General features: G+C 51.1%; 2 protein-coding genes across 2 annotated transcripts; both read right to left on the bottom strand.

Moving 5' to 3' along the window:
• Window positions 1-366: 366 nt before the first annotated feature.
• Window positions 367-1819, bottom strand: CITED4 (Cbp/p300 interacting transactivator with Glu/Asp rich carboxy-terminal domain 4). The gene has a single exon (XM_036446094.2). The coding sequence runs from the start codon at window positions 1494-1496 to the stop codon at window positions 936-938; it is 561 nt and encodes a 186-aa protein (XP_036301987.1). The 5' UTR covers window positions 1497-1819; the 3' UTR covers window positions 367-935.
• Window positions 1820-3762: 1943 nt separating this feature from the next.
• LOC118723588 (high mobility group protein B2-like) lies at window positions 3763-4490 on the bottom strand. Its single transcript, XM_036446092.1, has one exon. It carries the CDS (start codon window positions 4401-4403, stop codon window positions 3765-3767), a length of 639 nt encoding a protein of 212 aa, XP_036301985.1. The 5' UTR covers window positions 4404-4490; the 3' UTR covers window positions 3763-3764.
• Between the last annotated feature and the right edge of the window lie 16880 nt (window positions 4491-21370).

Genomic DNA, 21370 nt, shown 5'->3' on the forward strand with positions numbered 1-21370 from the left:
AGCACCAGGGCTCAAAGCCAGCGTTTTCCGAATCCTCACGTCCCAGCCACCTCCCCTCTAACCTTCTGTGTGGTCTTCTTCCAGCAACAGGTGGGGGCAGCACCACCAAGCTGCCCCTCCCAGGAGCTGGGGAATCCAATGGTGCCCTTGTCTTACCCTGCCCTCTGGCGGTGGCAGCGTCTGCCTTCCAGATGATGACATAACAGTTGCACAACTCAGATATTTTGAAAGAAACTGTCAATTTCCTCTCCTGGGCACTGCCAGGGGTTGTGGTCTCCATCCCACCCCAACCCCCTAACAGCCTCAGGACTCTGGAAGCCAAATATAGTCAAGGGTCGGACTGATAAGGAAATGAAAATGCAAGACTGTAAAGTGACCCAGTTTTATTTTGTGTGGGTTTTTTTTTTTTTTTTTTTTTTTTTTTTTTTTTGGAGGCCAGATGGGACACTGGCCCACTCTGCAGGGGCTGTATGTACAATCTTCCCCTCCCCAAGGCGGGAGGCCCAGCGACCTCAAGGGCCCAGGCAGCGGGAGCAGAGGCCCCAGTCAATGCGCAGCTCCAGGGACCCAGGGACCCAAAGGAGAGAGGGGGGACCAGGCGGAGACCTGGCATGGCTCAGATTGGGGGTGCAGGAGGGTGGGAGAGTCGAGAGGAGAGGACACAGAATCCAAGACCGTGGAGTCCGAACGGGGGTCCAGTGCCCTTTTTACCGATGGGGTTCCAAGTCAGAGAAGGGATGCCAAACTCTCCTCCGGCGGGAGGCAGGGCCCGGGGCGATGCCAGGTGTCCAGGCTGCGTTAACCCCGCGCACCAGCCCGAGGCCTCCACCCTCACGGAGGGTGCGTGCGCGCCCAGACACCGGCTGGCTGAGCAGTCTGGCGGGCAGACCCCGTTCTCCTCTCCCGCACACCAAGGAAGCGGCGGGGGGCCGGGCTCAGCAGCTCACAGAGCCGGCGGGGGGCCCGGACCCCAAGTCCGAGAAGCAGTCGAACTCGCTCTGGCCCAGGAAGAGCTCGGGCAGCTCGCGCACGCGGTGCAGTCCGAGTTCGAGCTCCAGCGACGTCAGCGCCTCCTCGTCGATGAGTTCGGCGTCCATGCCGCCCAGGGCGTGCACGGGCGGCGGCGGCGGGGCCGGGGACCCGGGCGCGGGCTGCAGGCCCGGGGGACATCCCGGAGCGCCGGAGGGCGCGGGCGCGCGGCCGGGGTACGCGGTCGCCAAGGGCTGCAGGTGCGCGCTGCTGCCCGTGGTCGGCGGCGGCCCCGCCGCGAAGGGCTGAAAGGCAGGCGGCGGCCCGAAGGCCCCGTACGCCAGGGCCCCGGGTTGGGGTGGCGGCGGCGGGCCCAGCGGAGACCCCCGCGGCCGCAACCCGCTGTCCAAGCCCGGGCCCGCGTAGGGCTGCAGCGTCCGGAGCGCCTGGGGGCCGTGGGCGGGCGCCGCGGGCGGCGGGCGCTGCGCCAGGCGGTAACCTTCGGCGAGCATCAGGTGGTCGGTCATGACGGCGGGCTGGCGGGCTGGCTGCGGGGACGACGGGCGGACGGTCGGCGCAGGCGGCTCCCCGACCCGGCCAGCTGTTCTACTGCAACAAGGATTCCGGGTCCTTTGCCCTCCCCGCAGCCCAGCCGGACAAAAGGACGCAGAACCGGCCCGCTGCTTCTGCCTCTGCCAGGACACACCAACTCCGAGCTCCTGGGCGCCCGTGGCCGCTACTGGCGGCGGCGAGGAAGACGCACCGAGAACCGGCTCAGGTTCGGAGACCTCTGCGCCGCGCGCCTCCTCCGCCGCTTATATCCAGAGGCGGGGCTGCTCGGCTCCCGCGCGCTCATTGGCTGGAGGAGACGCGCCTGGAAGGCCGCGCCCCGCCTCCGGAGGTCTCAGCCCCGCCCCCGTCCGAGCTCCGCCCTTTGGACCCGCAGCCGCGCTGCAGGCCAGAAGCGCTGCACTGTGCTGGGTGGTCAGCACCTTGCAAGGGTCTTGGTCTGAATGTCCCAGGCTCAGCTCGGTACTAGCTGGGCCGAAGCTGAACTGATCAGAGGTGTGGGCTTCCAGCTGCAGAATCACAAACCAAATCCCCTAATTTTTCAGGTGGAAGTCCACGTTTAGTAGCAGAAGGGGTTTCCTTGGGAATACACAGCTTCCTTGACAGAAGCGACACTTGAACCCAGGCCTTGGGATCGCCATCACGGCTGGCTCCTTAGCAAGTGCAGGGTCCCGGGAAAGGTCAGCTGCCCTTCCCCATCACCCCAGGGAACCAGTTGCCCCTTCCTTCTCTGGCTCTCGCTTGTCTGTGGAAGCATGTGCTGAGTTGTTATTAAAGTAATTTATGGGCATGTCTCCTGGAAGGACTAGTTCATCTTCGTGACCTCAGCACTTGGCCCAGAGCCTGGCCCAGAGCAGGCTTTTGTAAAAGTTACATGAGTAAACAAAACGATGGAATGCCTTGCAATTCATTCTCCTGAACTTGAGTTTCTTCACCTGTAAAATGAGGACAACAGCGGCTCCAACCCAATGGGTTGTTGGAGGGTTACATGAGGCCATGTATGTACAGTGCCCAGCACAGTGCCTAACATAGTATCTCAAATGAATGAAAGGCCGTATGTAGTTCTGTCCCTGGAGATCTGAGTAGGGGATGTTGCACCTTCCCTACATAATATAATAATAACTGATATGTTTGGGGTGCTTTACATTCTACAAGCTTTTCGTTTGGGGGCAGGGTATGGATGATCAACCCCATTTTGCAGATAAGGCAACGGAGTTAGCATGTGAATGCCTGCGTTCTTAGAGCAGCTGGAGTCTCTCCCAGAGGCCAGGAGACAGCCTCCCTGGACCTTGCTCTCCCGTTTGCCACTCTACCCCTCCCTGAGTTGCTTCCCTGCCCTGGTAGTGGCCTTGGACTTCCTGGAACTTGGGTTTATCCAGTTGGTGCAGAGGGGAGAGCCCTAAAGTGAGAGTCCAGAGGCCCTAGTTCATATCTCCACCACCTGCAAACAGTATGACCTTTGTGTGTTGGGAGGAGGGTATCATGCAGTTGGTTCCCAGGGCCTCAGTTTTCTGTGCTGGGAAAGGGAGATTGTAGCTTCTGCCATGTCACTCTGAAAGTTTGTGAGAAGGTCACAGGTGACCAAAGGTGTGTTCACATTTTTTGCAAAGTGTAAGAGAGGCACACCAGAATAGATTGTCCTGAGTCTCTCTCTCCAGTTAAGGCCTCACTCAGAAATTCCTAAACCTGACCACACCTCAGACACACCTGGGATGTATGAGGGTGGAGGGGAGGGGGCTTTGAAAAATACGGAATCACCCAAACCCAGTGGTTCTCAATCTTTCTTTCTTTTTTTTTTTTTTAATATACATAATTTTATTACAAAATTTTTTTAAAAAACAAAATGCAACAGTCTAGAAAACCCAAAATTTACTATTGATACTAATTGCTATGAGTTTGCTGTGCTACCATACACAAGAAATTAAAGAAACCATTAAATATTTAGAAACATTTAACATCAGAAGCCTTAAAATCTAACTGTATGTAGTAGCCCCTCAAAAAGCTACAACCTGCATTTTTTTATAAAAGTATTTTCTCTACAAAGAATCTTATCAGCTATACAAAAATCTGTACAGTTTTTATACTGAAGCTAATATTGAGCTGCACTTGAATTCACATTCTTAGCAAAACAATTGCCTGAGAGCACACACATACTCCGCACACATCATTACAGAAGAGCCTTTATTCATCATTACATCTTGCCCCGCGGCTTGTTGGGGTCTCCTTTACCCATCTTCATCCTCTTCGTCATCATCATCATCTTCCTCTTCCTCCTCCTCCTCATCTTCTGGTTCGTTCTTCTTCTTTGAGCCAGTTGGCCTGCCTGGGCCCTTCTTACCCACTTCACTTTTGCCCTTGGCACGGTATGCAGCAATATCCTTTTCATATTTCTCCTTTAGTTTAGCTGCTTTTTGTTCATATGGTTGCTTATCTTTGGCTGATTGTTCAGACCACATTTCACCCAGTTTTTTTTCAGTATCCCCAATGGATAGACCAGGGTGTTCGCTTTTGATCTTTGGGCGATGTTCAGAGCAAAACAGGAAGAAGGCAGATGGAGGCCTTTTGGGAGCATTGGGATCTTTTTTCTTTCCTTTCTTGTCACCTTTGGGGGGAACATAATTTTTCATCTCCCGGTCGTAGCGAGCTTTGTCACTCTTTGCCAGATCTTCGAACTTTGACTTTTCCTTGGCAGACATGGTCTTCCATCTCTCCGAGCACTTCTTGGAGAATTCCGAGAAGTTGACGGAAGAGTCCGGGTGTTTCTTCTTGTGCTCTTCCCGGCAGGTTTGCACGAAGAAGGCGTACGAGGACATCTTGCCCCGCGGCTTGTTGGGGTCTCCTTTACCCATGGTGACAGACGGCATCCACCTGGTGGTAGGTCTTCCTCAGAGTCCCGCCGAGCGGCCGGGTCCGAACGAGACGCTCCCTCGCTGCGCTCCGGCGTGAACTCGGTTCTCAATCTTTCTAATGCCTCGACCCTTTAATACAGTTCCTCATGTTGTGGTGACCACCCACCATAAAATTATTTCGTTGCTACTTCATAACTGTAATTTTGCTACTGTTATGAATTGTAAATATCTGTGTTTTCCAATGGCCTTAGGCAACCCTGCTAGCGGTTTCTGGGTCGAGATCCACAGGTTGCTGTAGAACCTAAGACCATCGGAAAATGCAGATATTTACATTACGATTCATTAACAGTAGCAAAGTTACTATTATGAAGTAGCAATGAAAATAATTTTATGGTTGGGGGTCACCACAATAAGAGGAACTCTAAAGGATTGCAGCATTAGAAAGGCTGAGAACCACTGCCCTAACCAGTTTGGCTCAGTGGATAGAGCATCGGCCTGCGGACTGAAGGGTCCCAGGTTCAATTCCGGTTAAGGGCACATCCCCAGTAGGAGGTGTGTAGGAGGCAGCTGATTGGAGTTTCTCTCTCATCCGATGTTTCTAACTCTCTCTCCCTTCCTCTCTGTAAAAAAATCAATAAAATATATTTTTAAGCCGAGACCGATTTGGCTCAGTGGATAGTGTGTTGGCCTGTGGACTGAAAGGTCCCTGGTTCAATTCCAGGCAAGGACATGTACCTTGGTTATGGGCACATCCCCAGAGGGGGTGTGCAAGAGGCACCTGATCGATGTTTCTCATCGATGTTTCTAACTCTCTATCCCTCTCTCTTCCTCTCTGTGAAAAATCAATAAAATATATATATTAAAAAAATTTTTTAAATATATTTTTAAGAAAAAGCAAAGAAAAGTATCCAATCCCTGGCCCTACCCCACCCTCCTGGCTCAGACTTTCTGAGGGTATTTTGAATAATAAGAATTTATACTTTTCAAAAGTAACCTTGTTATTCTGATATAGTTGGTCCAAGGGCACCAACAATTGGAAGCCATTATACCACTATACAGTTTTCCTTGTTTAAAAACAAAAACAAAAACAAAAACAAAACAACAGTGTGTGAATAATGTTAAAAAGGCTCTTTAATTTAGTCAACAAATGTTTTTTTGAACAACTGCTCTATGCCAAGCATTGATCTGTTAGTGGTTTTTAAGGTTTCAGGATCAAGTAATTCTTTGAGAATCCAATGAAAGCTACAGACATCATGGTCACAAACTATTCCATAGAAATGTGGCTGGTTAGCAGCTCTCTGTGGGATCCACGAGACAGCCAGGGATTCATGGAGTCTGGATTAAGAAACCCTCTTAGGTACTTGGGGACATGTAGTTAGCAGGGATCTAACTAAGTAAAATAATTATCCACATGTTTGAAAGTGGCAGGTACTGTGGAAAAAAGGAGAAGTAAGTAGGGAAGAGACCGGGGGAGGGGGGGGATACTGGGGGAAGGAGGGTTGCAGTATTGCACAGGATGGTCAGAGTAGGCCTCACTGAGACCGTTTGGTTTGAGCAAGACTTGAAGGGGAAGGAGGAGGTATTAGTCACATGGTGTTTGGGCCAGAGTGGTCCTAGCATAGGGAACACTGGACTGTGCTTGCCAAATTGTAGTACCAAGGGCCTTGTTAGAAAAGGACATTCTGGGACCCCACCCCAGATTGCATCAGCTTTGGAAACAGTAGCTGGGCTGAGGCTCAGCTATTTGCACTTTAATAAGCCCTGCAGGTGATTCTGAGCCATGAGTTAGAGCACATGTGTCAAACACAAGGCCCGCGGGCCAAATCCGTCCCGCCAGGCCTTGCAATGTGGCCCGCACCGCGCTGTCATCACTGCACTCCGCTGCGTTTCCATCACAATGACAGTTTATGACTGTTCAGTAAACCATTCGGCCCGCGATTTAGGCTGGATTTTAGATTTTGGCCCCTTCTCTGATTGAGTTCGACACCCCTAAGTTAGAGTAACGTCTCAAGGCAGGTGTAACAGCCATGGGGGAGTGTGGCTGGAGAAGAGGAGCTTGGAAGTGGTGGAGGGGTGTGTTGTGTGTGTGTGTGTGTGTGTGTGTGTGTGTGTGTGTGTGTGTGTTGTGTAGTGAGGAGCATCACGAGGGGCCTTATAGGGCCCTGTAAGGACTTTGGCAAAGGAATGACAGGGTCTGAGCTATGCTGTGACAGCATTGCTCAGGCTGGATCCCACCTGTTCCTAGCATTTCCCCAACTGTTCCCTTGCTCAGCCTTGAGCTGCCCAGGCACATTCATTTCTCGGGGTTCCTGCTCTTCCCTTGCTTGGAATGCTCTTTCCCAAACATCCACATGATTCACCCATTCTTTTGTTCAGAACTCCATCTAAAAGTCAAGCCCTCAAGCGACCTCTCCTGACCAGCCCTCTGACCCTCGCCCTGCTCTGCTTTTCCCCCACCACTGTATTTCAAAGAATGTCTCCTCACGAGCAGCTCAGCTCCCTGAGAGCAGAGACCTTGACTGCCTTGTACGAGTGTTTTGCAACAGTGCTGAGCACATAGGGATTTTACACATCTGTTGATGAATGAATTAGGCAGAGTAGAAGTTATTATCTTTTTTGACAAAGAAGCAAACCAAGGACCTGAGAACAATTCAAGAACTTGGCTGAGGTCACAAGGTGTGTGGTGGAGCCAGGGTCAAAAGCAACATTTATAGTTCTAGGAGCACAGTGCTCCCCACTGATCCGAGCTGCTTTCGCCTGGACCCAAGTCTTTCTGAGCCCATTGGGTTGGGGAGGGAGCATGAGAAGCCCTTGAGTCCACCTGGCATGACTTGACAGGTCTACACTAGTGCTTGGTCCAGGTGGACACTGATAGAACCTAAGGACAGTTTTGTGCCACCACCTGAGAATGCCCCTCTTATGTCCAGGCCCCTTTCTTGAGGACAAAAAGAAGGATCTACCCCAAGTGGCTTCTGCCTCTCCCACAGGTCCTGGTTGGCAGGATCTCTTGGGTTTCACTCTTGCTGACAGGCCCATTTCCAGTAACCAATACAATATGAAGTCCACACAGGGCCCAACAAATATTCATCCATGGATTGACTGAGACTGAGCAGTCAGGAGAGGTACCTGGGAAGACCTTGCTCTCTGAGCTGGCTCCCTGGTCCCTGGTTGAGCCTCTCCTACCCTAGCAGCTTGGTAGACTTGGCTCTGAAACCTGAAGGATTGAACCTGAGGTCCATGCTCTGACCTGCAGGCAAAGTTTGTCTCTTTGCAGCTTTTTCTTTAGATTACAGAGGAGGCAAGAAGTTTCTACTAGAAGGGTCATGTCCTTCAAGAGCTCCCAGCTGATGATTTGCACCAGTGTGTCTGAGGCCCAGATGGCAAACATGAGGCTACTATCCAATTGTTACAAGAATAATATTAACTAATGCCTATTGAATATTTACTATGTACCAGCCATGGGCTGGGTGATTTACATGTATTATCTTATTTGATCCTCATTAAAAAAAAAAAAACCTATGAGCCGAAACCGGTTTGGCTCAGTGGTAGAGCGTCAGTCTGTGGACTGAAGGGTCCTGGGTTCGATTCCAGTCAAGGGCATGTACCTTGGTTGCAGGCACATCCCCGGTGGGGGTTGTGCAAGAGGCAGCTGGTCGATGTTTCTCTCTCATCAACGTTTCTGGCTCTCTATCTCTCTCTCTTCCTCTCTGTAAAAAATCAATAAAATGTATTTTTTTTAAAAACAAAAACCTATGAGTAGTTACTTCTATCATTCCTTTTTCATAGAGAAGAGAAACTGGAACTCTGAGAGGGAAGTGAATTGCCCAAGGTCATGCAGCTAGTAATGGAGGAAAGGAGTGAAATAGTCCCATTAGTTGTTCCCGGTGTTCCTTCTCTCTTTCTTCTTTACCAGCGTGCCACGTAAGCTTTACTCCAAAGGCTCTCACTGTTTCCCTTGCTCAAAACACTCTCCTCCGCACCACTACATCTGCTTGGCTGATTCCCTCACCTCCTTCAAGTCTTTGCTTAAGTAGGACTTTTCTTTTATCCTGACTCTCCTATTTCATTGTAGTGGTTTTCAAAAAATATCCCCAAATTCTTTAATACTCATTCTTAAACTCTCCTCTCCTTAAATGTGAGCTGGACATAGTGACTCACTTTGAACCAATGGAATATAGCAGAAGTGATCGTGTCATTCCCAAGACTAGGTCATAAAAGGTAGTATGAGTTTCTCCTTGCTCTCTCTCTTGAATCATTTGCTCTGGTGAAGCGAAGACACTCAAGGATCCCTATGGAGGTGCCCACATGGCAAGAAAACAAACCTCTTGCCTTAGCCATATGAACTATGGCCTTTTGCCAATAGCCATATGTGTGAGCCATCCCAGAAGCAGACTTTCCAGCCCTAGTCAAGCTTTCAGATGACCATGCACCAGCTGACATCTACTTTGCAACTTTGTGAGTGATCTTGAGCCAGTATGGCCTAAGGCATTCTTAGATTCCTGATCCACAGAAACTGAGATATAAGTATTTGTTGTTTTAAGCTGCTTAGTTTTGGAGTGATTTGTTACACAGCAATAGATAACTAATACATTAATACAGCAACTGGTCTCTGTTTCATCCCCCCCATATGGACCTTACTTTGCTCTACTTTTGTTTCTTCTAAACATTTATCGGTTTCTGAGGCATTAAGCAATTCACTATGTGTACTTATCTCCCCACCAATAGAATGTCAGCTCCATGAGGGCAGGGGCCTGTGTCTGTTTCATTTATTAATTTATCCCAGGAATCTAGAACAGTGGCTGACACATACTATATTTCATTAAAAACGAGATAGCATAAATATGAGATGATTTCTATTTGAAAAAGTTAAAATGTAAAAAAGAATTCATGGGTCTGAGAATCAGTAAGTATGGTCCCAGGAGCTCAGTAAGAATTAGAGTATAGAATGACAGAACGCTGATTGTGTTGAGGACGGCAATGTGCCCAGACAAAAGTCAGACACATTCCTGGCCAATGAGATGTGAGCCGAAGAGCTGGGAGGAGCTTCCTGGAAAGCTCTTTAAAAATAGATGGAATTATGCAGAGTAGGTAAACCCACAGAGATGACACAAAGGTTGGTGGTTTCCAAGCGCTGGGGGGTGGGGGGAAGAATTGGAGCAACTGCTTAATGGGTAGGGGTTCCTTCTGGGTAATAAATATGGTTTGGGACTAGACAGTTGGTGGTTGCACAACATTGACTGTATTAAATGCCACTGAATTGTTAATTTTTAAATGGCTAATTTTATGTTATATGAATTTCACCTCTATAAAAAACAAAAACAACAGATGCATTTGGCCAGCACTCACTTTTAGTGCTTTGCCTTTTTTTTTTTTCCTTTCCTGCCAAGGATGAGAATGTGATGCCTATAGGGACAGCAGATATTTTTTTCACCATAAGAAAATAATAGTAACTAACAGTTATAGAGAGCAACATGTGCCAATACTGTTTTTAGCGCTCTCTCTCTCTCTCTCTCTCTCTCTCTCTCTCTCTATATATATATATATATATATATATATATATATATCAACTCACTTAACCTTTAACCTTTATTTAGTATATCTTCCTTATAAGGGAGGTAGTTATTACCAATTTTCAGATGAGAAAACTGGTACAGAGAAAAAAAAATTTGGTACATGCTAAGGATGGCCGAGTGGAATCTGGGAGGAGCCTAAACATGTAAAAGGGAGAGGTGAGGGCAAGAGTCAACTAGTGCCCATATGTGTTTGTGTGAGGCTTCCTATAATGGATGAAGTTGGTGTCTCCCTGAACCCTCTTTCCTGGCTGGCACTCCTGCCTTCCGGATGCTGAGATGGTGGCTGCTAATATTCACAGCTGCTCCCTTCTCTCTCTTTTAAAAAAATATTTTTTATTGATTCTAGAGAGGAAGGGAGAGGGAGAGAGAGATAGAAACATCAATGATGAGAGAGAATCATCAATCAGCTGCCTCCTACTGGGGATTGAGCCAGCAACCCGAGCATGTGACCTTGACCAGAATCAAACCTGGGACCCTTCAGTCCACAGGCCAATGCTCTAACTACTGAGCCAAACAGGCTAGGGAATGCACCCTTCTATAAAGACTTGCCCTCAGCCAGAGGGAAGCCTCCCCTCTCCCCTCCCCAGTCCTGGGGTCAGATTGGTGAGGGCACAAGAGACTAGTCCCCTGGCCTCAATGTGAGACTGATTTTTGTGGGGCAAGTGGTGCTCCAGAGCTCCCCGTGGGTCTTAATGACCTCCCTTCTCTTCCTCACTTCTCTTTGGAGAGCTCCGCTTCTAGGGAATCTGACAGGAGGCCCTCTCTTGGAAGATGTGCCTGTCAGGGGCCAGGCTGTTGGTGTTTGTTGACTTAGTTAATCCTCGCAGTAACGCCTGGGGAACCTGTCTGGCTCATGGCGACATTCCTTCTTCGAGAAGTGCCCCCTTCCTCCCTTTACTGGTGGGGGTCCACACGTGTGCTCTGTGACCACCTTTGCTAGACATAGTCCCCTGTGCCATGGACCACGCTGGGCCAGATGTTTTTTCTTCTAAGAGTTTGTAATTGAGGCAGAAAGACAGCAGCCAGAACTGAATGCTGCTGGGACTGTTGCATAAATCTATGTGTGAGCCGTGGGGCAGCCAGCTTTTGCCACAGGCTCTACACGGAAGAAGCCTATCTGCAGAGGGGAAAAGGTGAGGCAAGCGTGGCGGGCAAAGAAATGAGAGGGGAGATGGAGAGGAGTCCTGACTGAATTTCTGGAGGCTTTTCCAAGCTCACGTGGCCCTCTGCCCTGGAGCTTCAGGTCTCCTCCTGAGACTGATTTTGCTTAAGCTGGCCTGAGACACAGAAAGTGTTGGCTAAGAAGGGGAGCTTTGTGCCCATTTCACAGATGATGAGAAGGATGCCCAGGAAGGGTAGCTCACCAGCTCATGGAACATAGCCAGAAACGGCTGCAGCTGAGCTGCCAGCTCACCCTGCCTTTCCAGTGCTCATGTCTGCCCTTTGGGGTCGAGCTCTGGGCATGTGGCTGCTGCATCTTGGAGAATCCCAGCTCTGGGCTGGCAGAAATTCCTTCGTTGGGCTCTGGAATTCCCTAGCTGCCTCTGGAGATGACAAGGGTGTCACCTCACCCCGGAGGCTGCTACTTCTGACCTGACATCCACAGATATGCTGCAAACAAGTCACTTGTACCCAGCTTTGTAGCCAGGCTCAAAGGATGGCCTGAGAGCCCTTGACCCTCCCCCTGAGGATGGCCTTGACCTTTGATTGCTGTGTACCTGGGACTCGGAGGCCCTGCACATCTGAGGGAAGGGGATTTCAGCTGGAACTGCGTTTCCTCACCAGCATCACCCATCCCTTAAGATTCAAGCTGATAAACGAGTCAACGCTGAGCCCAAGCCAGGCATGATTAATCACTTCCTCCTCCATGCTGCTGCTGCTACATCCTGAGTCTGAGTCATTTCCACAAACCTACCACCTAACACGGTGCCCAGCACAAAACAGGCACTGGGCAATTTGCTGGTGACATTGGATCTTTCATGGTTGGATGCTGTGTCCATTTAGTCCCATTGCCAACTCTTAAAGCATCGTGAGGGCAGGGCCAGCCTTTACCCTGTGATGTGGGAGGGGCCCGGATAAGGCAGCGCAAGAGTGGGTTCTGCAGGCACTCCAGAGTCCTGGGCTTGAATTCCAACTTTGTCGCTTTGGGTCTTGAAACCTTAGAAGACAAGTTATCCCTGTCTTCTCAGCCTCAGTTTCCTCATCTGTAAAATGGAGGTGATTGTAATAACAACTATCTGGCCACGTCTTCAGGAGGGTTAAGCAAGATAAGACACTTAAAATTTCCGTCACTGGCCTATCACGAAGTAGGATGTCAGTAAATATTACTTTTCTCCACACAGGTCTTTGCCACAGTGCCTGGCATATGGCAGACATTCAGTAAGTGCCAGGTCACCTTCAGGCTACTCTGGGCAAAGCAGCCCCGGTCAAGCAACCAGCTGACTGCAACTGCATGGATGGGCCCAAGGAATACCAGCCCAGACCAGCACAGTTCCCAAATCAGGAGCTAATAAATGATTGCTGCTTTAAGCCCAAAGTTATTTTTATTTTTCATTGATTTTTAGAGAGAGAAAGGGAGGAAGAGGAAGAGAGAGAAACATCAATGCAAAAGGGAAACACCAATTGGCTGCCTCCTGCCTTCCCCTTATAGGGGATCAAGCTTGAAACTCAGGCATGGGCCCTGACCAGGAATTGAACTGGCAACCTTTTGGTGCATGGGACAATGCCCAACCAACTGAGCCACACCGGCCAGGGCTAAGTGGTACGTTTTGAGGTAGTTGATTCACAGCAAAAACTTACTGAGACAAACAATGAAGTTATAAGAAGGGCTGAGATGGAGCTGGTCTTTAGGAGAAACAGAAGCCTGGGCTCTTTCTTGTCTTTGCTTTTTTTTTTTTTTCTGAGCAATACTTTTTTTCTGTCACAGCACACTAATTTTCTTCCTGGTATAGAAAACAGGGCTGTGTTTTACACCTTTGCACCTTTAGCTAATGTAGAAAAATGAATTCTTTTCTCTACCTCCCAGGTCTAAAAACTCCTGGGAAAAGGCTCATACCAGCTTGGGTCAGGTGATGGGTGGGGGAGGCAGGATCACAAAACACGTCCTAGATGACACATGCTGAGCACAGCATTGCCAAGCACTGTTTTAGGGCTTAATGTGTGTTAACTGATGTCATCCCCATAACACAATCCTATCTGAGCTGTTATTATCTCTACTTTGAGGTGAGGAAGCTGAAGACTGAGGCGCACAGAGCTGAAGGAACGTGTTACAGCCAGAAAGCAGTGTGGCCGGGACTCCCACCAAGACGGTCTGCCTCCAGAGTGCTCACCCTTGCCAGCCGCACTCTGCTCCGGGAAGGGATCTAAGGACGGAGGGGCAGGCAGGGTGGAGGCCCTCTAAGGAAGGAACTGGATTGTTTAGCCCAGAGAGGGGAAGCCTCAAGGGGCCCTTAAATCACGCTGCCTTCAGATCTCTCAAGGCCTGTCCTTGGCAGCGAGCATGCAAGGTTCTGGGTGACCTCTGAGAGTGAATCAGGGGCCAGAGGGGAGTGGGCAGACATCGCCAGGTGGTGGGTTTCAGTTCAATGGCGGGAAGTTCTTCAGAGTCGGAGGTGTGTGAGGATGTATGGGAGCCTTGGAAATGTGAGTGCCTCATTGCCAGGAGTTGGAGGAGTCCCTTGCTAGGGGTGGGGGTTGTGGTTGTGGGGATTCCTACAGTCCTGTCTCTGAGGGTACTTGAAGCCAGTGAAGACAAGGAAGGGGCTCAGCGGGCCAGAGGCTGGATGGGGGCAGGGGTCCCAGATCTTTGGATCAGTAAGCCATCCCCTTTCAAATTTTAGGAACAGATGTAAGATGGCCAGTTTTTTACTTTTCTAAACAGCCAGATAAAATAACCTAAAGCAACTACCAGACACTTCCTCACTCCATAGAAGGGAAGTCCTTTTTAAAAAATCCTCACTTGAGAATATTTTTCCATTGATTTTTTTTTTTTTTTTAAGAGAGAGAGAGGGAAAGACAGAAAGAACATCAATGTGAAGGAAGCACATTGATTGGTTGCCTCCTGCACTCGCCCTGACCAGGGACCTGGCCAGGGAGGAGCCTGCAACGGAAGTACATGCCCTTGACTGGAATCAAACCCAGAACCCTTCGGTCTGCAGGCCGACGCTCTATTCACTGAGCCAAACCAGCTAGGGCAGAAAAGGCCATTTTTAACATCAAAAAGTCCAAATGGACAATAGCTCAGAATAAACTATTGTTTTCTGTCAAGGAAGAGCAGTTGACAAGGGTACATCAACATAACAAAAAAAGTTATATGAAAAGCCAATTTGAAAACATAAAAATTTGGGCATAATATTTTGTCTTACAAGATTACGTGCTGATATGAATAGTTTCTGTCTCTGTGTGTGTGTTTAATATTTAATAGCACAACTGCATCTTATACACAGAAAAATACCGTATGTGAATGAGGACAGATTCTGTTACTAGTGATAGTAACAGCAACTGGTGTTTGGTGAGCACTTGCCCTGTCCGGCAGCGTACATGCATTGTTCGCTCACTGGATTATTACAAGAGCCCTGCCAAGTGTGTACTCTGTTGTCATTTTATAGTTGAGGAGAATGAGGATCAGGGAGGTTAACACTCAAGGTCCTACAGCAAGCAGCTGGTCAAACTGGGGCTTACACCTGTGCCTGAAGGAGTGCTAAGCGTTCACTGAAAACCACTGTGTCCTATTCTTTACTTGCTTCTCAAATGTGGAGAGGAATATGGATGAGGGAGAGGCCCATATCCACTCATATCTCATTAGAGGGCTGCTGTTTCCCAGCAGATGCAGGCTGCTGTGTGGTCATCGCCAGTTCCTCTGTGGGTGTGACTTGCTTCCTTGGTGTGTAAATTCCCTGGAGGAGAGTCATGTGCCCCCTTGAATGCCCCGCCTGGTGCTGTCCTGGCTTGGGGCTAGGGGCTGGGGATGCCCCCTGAGCCTGGCTGAGACTTAGGGAGCAGGGTTGGGCCAGGCAGGAAGAGGCAGCCAGGGTTTCCTCTGGGTGGGCAAGCCTGGCTCCTGCTGGACGAGAAGCCAGCCTGGAAAGGAATTTCTCAGCCACGTCTTACCTGCGTGTTCTTTGTGGAAGGCGCATAGCACTGAAGGATTGGCCCTCCTCCTCACTCCCCCAGAACCCAGCCAGACAAGGGGAAAGAAGAGTCCCCCCAGGGTGCCTCCATTTGTGGGGAGGAGGCAGCATTTTCCCCTAAAGCATCAGGCCTGGTTCTTCCCTGTAATGAAAAGAGGAAGGCCTGACACCCTCAGAGCTCACTGGAGTCCAGGCAGGAAGGCTTGGCTGAGCTGGGTGACCACCTGCTCTTTAGCCATTGCAGTGGGATAGAAACAGAATGTGAGTCACATATGAAATTGTAGATGGTCTAGTAACCATATTTGTGTTTTTAAAGCAAAAGAAACAAATGAAATTAATTCTAATAACAAATTTATCTAACCCAATATACATACAATTGTATCATTGCAACACATAATATAAAAATTAATGAGATGTTCCACATTTTTTTATATATATATTTTATTGATTTTTTTCAGAGAGGAAGGGAGAGAGATAGAGAGCTAGAAACGTCGATGAGAGAGAAACATCGACTAGCTGCCTCTTGCACACCCCCTCCTGGGGATGTGCCCGCAACCAAGGTACATGCTTGACTGGAATCAAACCCGGGACCTTTCAGTCCGCAGACCGATACTCTACCACTGAGCCAAACCGGTTTCGGCAAATGTTCCACATTTTTTTTATTAAGTCTTTGGAATCTCAATTTGGAGTAGCCACATATCAAGAGCTCAGTAGCCACATGTGGCTAATGGCTACCATATCAGCCAGAGGAGCTTTACACCATGGATGCTGGATACAAAGAACCAAAAATCTCAGAATTTCTGCAAGGATTTGGGAAAGACGTTGAGGTCACCTGGACAAGCCCCTCACACACAAGGGACTGACTTTCCTCCAGGAGATCCACTGCTCCCAGCAGAGCTGATGTCTGCACCTGAGTGTCTATGTCCCTGCAGCTCCTTGCCAGTAGGCATAGGTTGCTGAAGGCCACTGTCAAGGTGTATCACAGGGGCAAGAGGAAGACACTGGAGGGAGGTAGTATGTACCCTACCCTAGCAGACATGTTCCCATCTGTCCCCTCCTCCCTTTCTGGAGGGGAATGGCACACCTGGGCACAGGGTGGGCAGGAATCCCTATGGTAACTTCCCAAACCTGAACAGACACAGGCCTTCTGATTCTCTCCTCTCTTTTCCATATTTATTGCAGCTTACGATGAGCTTGGGTGCAGACAAAGGCAGGTCAGACTTCCTTGGGGAAGAAGCAGTTAAATGCCTGGGCAAGCAGGGCAGGCTTCCCTGCTGTGTGGAGACGGAGGAGCTGTGGAGCTGGTGGTGTGGCGGTGGGAACAAATGAAGGGGAAGGTGACTGGGCAGAGGGTGACAGAGAGTGGGAACAAGGGAAGGAACTGTTCTATTTTCTCAGGACCCTCAGCTCCTGCTACTCTTTCTCCTCTCCGCATCCTGGGGTTTCCTGAGTCACCATGGCTTCCCACAAAAAAGAAAAATCCCATTTTTTTATACGTCTGCCCCACTTGAGGTCCTAAGAAGACCAGCACAGGGTGGGTACCCAGTGAGTGGAAGGAAGAGGGGGAAGCAGAGGGTGCGTGCGGGCCAGCTGGGCAGGAGGACAGAGGGACCGATAAAGGGGCAGGGAGGGAACTGGTGTGTCTTGAGCACCGGCTTGCCCCCTTGTCTCCCGAGGCTCATCCATGGCCTCAACAGCGGGAGACAGCATTGCTCCCAAGCTACAGGTGAGGAAATCCAGGCTCAGACTGGGCCAGTCGCGTGCTGGGGTTAATGTCCATCCTGTCTCGCTCCAAAGAATGATCTTTCTAGGTTCTTTCTGGCACGTTCTCACCTGGCTATTGCCAAGAAGCCAGCAGTGACCAGGTTCTTGGCAGGCACCCCCGCCTTTGCAGAGACCTGCTTCGCTGGGAGTTCCTGGTGGAGTGGAGGGTTCCTGGAAAGGCCCCCCCTGTGACGGCAGGTGCTATCCCACAGATTTGGAGGTCGCCCAGTCAGCACCACACCCCCACCCTTGTGCTCCCCTGAGTCAGAACTGGAGGCAGTGCTGAGAGGAGAGGTGGCTTGCTTAGAGCCAGAGAGCAAGGTGGTGGGATTGGCCACGCCTGCCCCTGGGCACTGACTCATGGCAGCTGCTGTGGGAAAGCCACCAGCAGCCTCCCAGCCTTGGCTTTGCCAGCCAGGCAATGGGCAGACCTGCTTTGACAGCCGCCTGGGCCCTGAGCCAGGGCACCGGGGAAAAGCTGAGCGTAGCGCATCACCAGGACGCCTCACCCTTGCCCTGTTCCAATGCCAACATTCCCATGGGGCATCCCTCCCTGTGGGCAGGAGTCTTTCCAGTTCTCAGATGGGCCAGGCCAGGCTCTGGTGTGGCTCAAATCCGGCACCCAGCTGAGGTGGGGTGACCGGCATCCTGGTTTGCTATCTCCGATTCAGCATCCCAAGTGTGGCATCCTGGGAACCCCTCAGTCCTGGGCCAACAATTGACCACTCTAGTTCTGGCACCAAGTTCCCAGTTGGCGCTCAAGTGAAGGAACACCATCAGTGACTAGAGAACAATAGAAGAGCAGAGCAGTGCTGGGAGGGGGTCCAATGGGGGCTGCTGTCCCCATTTTATGGATAAACCCAGGCACAGAGAGTTTAAACCTTCAGGTTGCTTGAATTTTTTTTTTTTAAACTGATTTTAGAGAGAACGGGAGGGACTTGTTCCACTTGGTTGATTCGACTTGATGCATTCATTGGTTGATTCTTTTTTTAAAAATATATATTTTTTGTTGATTTTTTACAAAGAGGAAGGGAGAGGGATAGAGTCAGAAACATCGATAAGAGAGACACCGATTCAGCTGCCTCCTGCACATTCCCAATGGGGATGTGCCCGCAACCAAGGTACATGCCCTTGACTGGAATCGAACCTGAGACCTTTCAGTCCGCGGGCCAACGCTCTATCCACTGAGCCAAATCCATCAGGGCTCATTGGTTGATTCCTACGTGTTCCCTGACCAGGGATGGAACCTGGAGCTTGTTGTATCATCCCAGGTTGGTGTATGCTCTCAGCCCTTCCGCAGCACAGGTTCCCTCTGCACTGTCCCCTGAGTGAGGGGGCCAACAAGGGAACGGTGGGAGAGGGGAGAATCTCCCCAGCCCCGAGGCCACCGGCTCCGCCTTTTAAACGCCCCCCCCCCCCCTTGTTCTCCACCCCTCCTCCCTCTCCCCCACCCCCCAGGAGTGGGACTGGGATTGAGGCCGCGGGGCGCGGGCGCAGGCAGATGAAAGGGCCGTAATCGCGCTGACCGCCGCCCCGTCATTAGCCGGCGGGCTGGCTTATCAGCCATCGGGCTCCCGGACCGGCTCCCGGGGCCGCCACCGCCTCCCGAGGCGGGGAGCGCCGCGGTTCCCACGGTTCCCACGCTCGGCGGGCCGGGGGCGGGCGTTCTCCGCTCGGCGTGGCCGCGCTCCCGCCGCGCAGGCCGGGCTGTAATTACGGTAATTGCCCGGCTCCCCGCCCGCCGCCCGCCTGCCCGCCCGGGGCGGCTCTGGACCCCGCTGTCCCGAGCTGTCCCGAGGAGCCCGGGGCGCCCCAGCCGCTGCCCCCCTCTTTTCAGTCAGCTCTCTGGGCGGCCCAGGAGAAGGGGCCCCTGAGATGGGCTTTGTGGGGACCTGAGGGGAGAGGCGAGAGCTGACCCCGATGGAGCACCTGCTGCACGCGGGTGGCTGGCCGCGCTGTGCCATGCCCGCTCAGCACCAGGGTGGTGTCTGGAGCAGATGAGAGCATCCGGGCCGCCCGCCGCGCCTGGCCCACAGAAGATGCTGGCCATAGGGAACAGCATCCTATTCCGCCCAGTAATGTAACAGGTGGGCTTGGGGGCCCCTCAGGGTGAAGTGGGCGTGCCAGCATCACACAGCGAGTACCCCCACGCTTCCGAGGGCAGGGAGAGGCAGACCACACGCAGCAAGTACTGGTTTTGCTTCCTCCAGGACTTCGGTTTTACTGCGCCTTGAGCCTCAACCCTAAAGCCAGTCCCCGATCCTTAGGCCCCTGGCAGCCCTAACCCCAGGTCCTAATCACTGAGATGGCTCACTGGAAATCTTTCTGGAAAAGGCAGGTGAAAACGAAATGATTGGATTTCAAGCTCCAATCTTTCACCCTAAACCCAATTCAACGTTTAACCCTGCTCCACACCGAATTCCTAAATGAATCCTGACTTTGACCCCTGCCCATGTCTCTAGCCTTCTCCCCCGGTGACCACCTGCCATTCCTCTCATCCTCCGCAGGTACCCTCCTCCTGGAAGGTCTGGAAGGTCCCCAGCAGCTGGTTGAGCCTGTGGGCCTTTCCACACCCTGCAGTCTCAGGGGCAACATCCTTCTCCCGGGCCACCTGGCAAATAGCTCTCACCTCTCAGGAGCCACGGCGGGCCCTTTGGGTTCCACTCCCCGCCCTGTGCCACCCTGTGCCACCCTGTGTCCTGGCTGGGTTCTTGGAATGTAGGTCTGAGTCTGCTGGGAGTAAAAACTGGAAGTAGAAACAACTGGTTGATTGTGAATGAATGAGTGAATGAGAGTGAGTCAGAGAATGAGGGAGTAAGTGAAGAATGAGTGAATGAATTGTTGTGTAAACAAGTGAAGACCAATCCTTGGCCTAAACCTTTAACCCTCTCCCTAGCCTGGACGCCTTCCTGAGTGAGGAACAATTGAAAGACCAAGGGACTCCCCCACCCTAGGTGCCCTGGGATTGTTAAGTGTGTGTATGTGTCTGTGTATACGTACGTGTGCGCACATGTGTGTGTGTGCGTGCACGTGTGTGTGCATGCACAGGTGTGTGTATGCATTTGCACCCAGTACTTTGCATCAGACAAGCCTGAGGTCCACTCCTGGCCCCAGTGATGCCAGCTGAGTGACCTGGGTGAGTGACTTCGCCTCCCTGGGCCTCTGTTTGCTGATCTAAGCTACAGTAACAGCAATAAAACCTGCCACAGAGATTCACCCTCCCCCAACCCCCGGCCCGAGGCAGGCTCCGTGTCCAATGGTGCAGGAATAGGAATAGAAGGAACACCATCTTTCTTTCTCCCCGCTTCCCAATATTTCTCTCACTCTCGATCTTTATCCTCAGTCCCTTGTTGTTACCCAGATAATTAATAAAAAAACAACCATGAAAAACTGAATCCCACCCTCTCCTTTTGCTCCCAGCCCTTCTCTGTTGTGGGCACAGGTCTGAGATGGGGGGTAGGGAGTGGCTAATGCCACAGGAAGGAAATAAAAACTGGCTGGGGGGGGGGGAGGAGCTTCAAAAGAAAGAGAAATAACTTAAAAGCCAGGGTTCAGAGTTTCCTCCCTCCCCTTGCCCTTCTCCCCCTCGCCCCCCTCCCCCCCTACACACCCAGGGAGCAGTGAGTGCAGCAACTCAATAGGAAGGTAGGAGGTAGAGCCACCAGAAAGGAGACAGTGGGACAGCCCCCTGGATGGCAGGGGAGCCCTGGGAGGGAGGGATGGAGAGAGGGAGGGAGGCCTCATGGAGAATGTGAGAATCAGGCGGAGTTTGCTGCTGGACAAGTCTCAGCAGAGGCAGCTGCATGTTCAAAGACACTAAGCTGTCCACAAAGGGCTCCTATTATTGCTGGAGGTGGGCGGTGGAGGCAGAAATCGGGCTGGTGAGCGTGGCTGTGGCTGTGGTACTTGACGTTGTAGGTTATAGGGAGCCATTGCAGGTTCAGACAGGGAGGGGTGGCCAAATAGGGGCTTTGGAAAGATCACTGACGAGAAGTGTGGAGGTCAGCGTGGAGGTGGCCCTGGGCAGAAGCAGGGAGGCCAGTTGGGAAGCTAGTGGAGAAGTCTAAGTGATTTAAAATGATATTGGTGACTAGTTAACCTTTATTGAGTGCCTACTATGTGCCAGGCAGTGTTCTAACTGCTTGTATGTTTTCATTCATTTAATCCCCACAACAACCATACAAAGTAGGTGCTCTCATGATCTTTTCGAAATTCCACCTGTCCCCTAATGTCTCCCACGTGCAACTCCAGCCTGCAGCTCCCCTCTCTTGGACCTACATGTCTCAGGCCCACCGGCTTCTCCACTGGATGTCCAATAGGAATGAGTCTAGAAATGACTTTTCTCGGACCTGCTCCTCCCTCTGCCTTCCCCATCTCATAAACAGCAAGTTCATCCTTGCATTTGCTCAGGCTAAACACGTAGCCGTCAACCCTGTGTATCTTCCCCCTCTACCGCCCACCCCACCCTTGGCACCCTTTCTCACTCCCCACATCTAATCCATCTGTGAACCTTATG

This window comes from Pipistrellus kuhlii, unplaced genomic scaffold, assembly GCF_014108245.1.
Source record: "Pipistrellus kuhlii isolate mPipKuh1 unplaced genomic scaffold, mPipKuh1.p scaffold_m20_p_2, whole genome shotgun sequence".
Lineage (NCBI taxonomy): Eukaryota > Metazoa > Chordata > Mammalia > Chiroptera > Vespertilionidae > Pipistrellus > Pipistrellus kuhlii.

Bases quoted from the DNA above. Each gene is read 5' to 3' on its own strand.
- CITED4 (XM_036446094.2), bottom strand. From the start codon at position 1,496: ATGACCGACCACCTGATGCTCGCCGAAGGTTACCGCCTGGCGCAGCGC.
- LOC118723588 (XM_036446092.1), bottom strand. From the start codon at position 4,403: ATGCCGTCTGTCACCATGGGTAAAGGAGACCCCAACAAGCCGCGGGGC.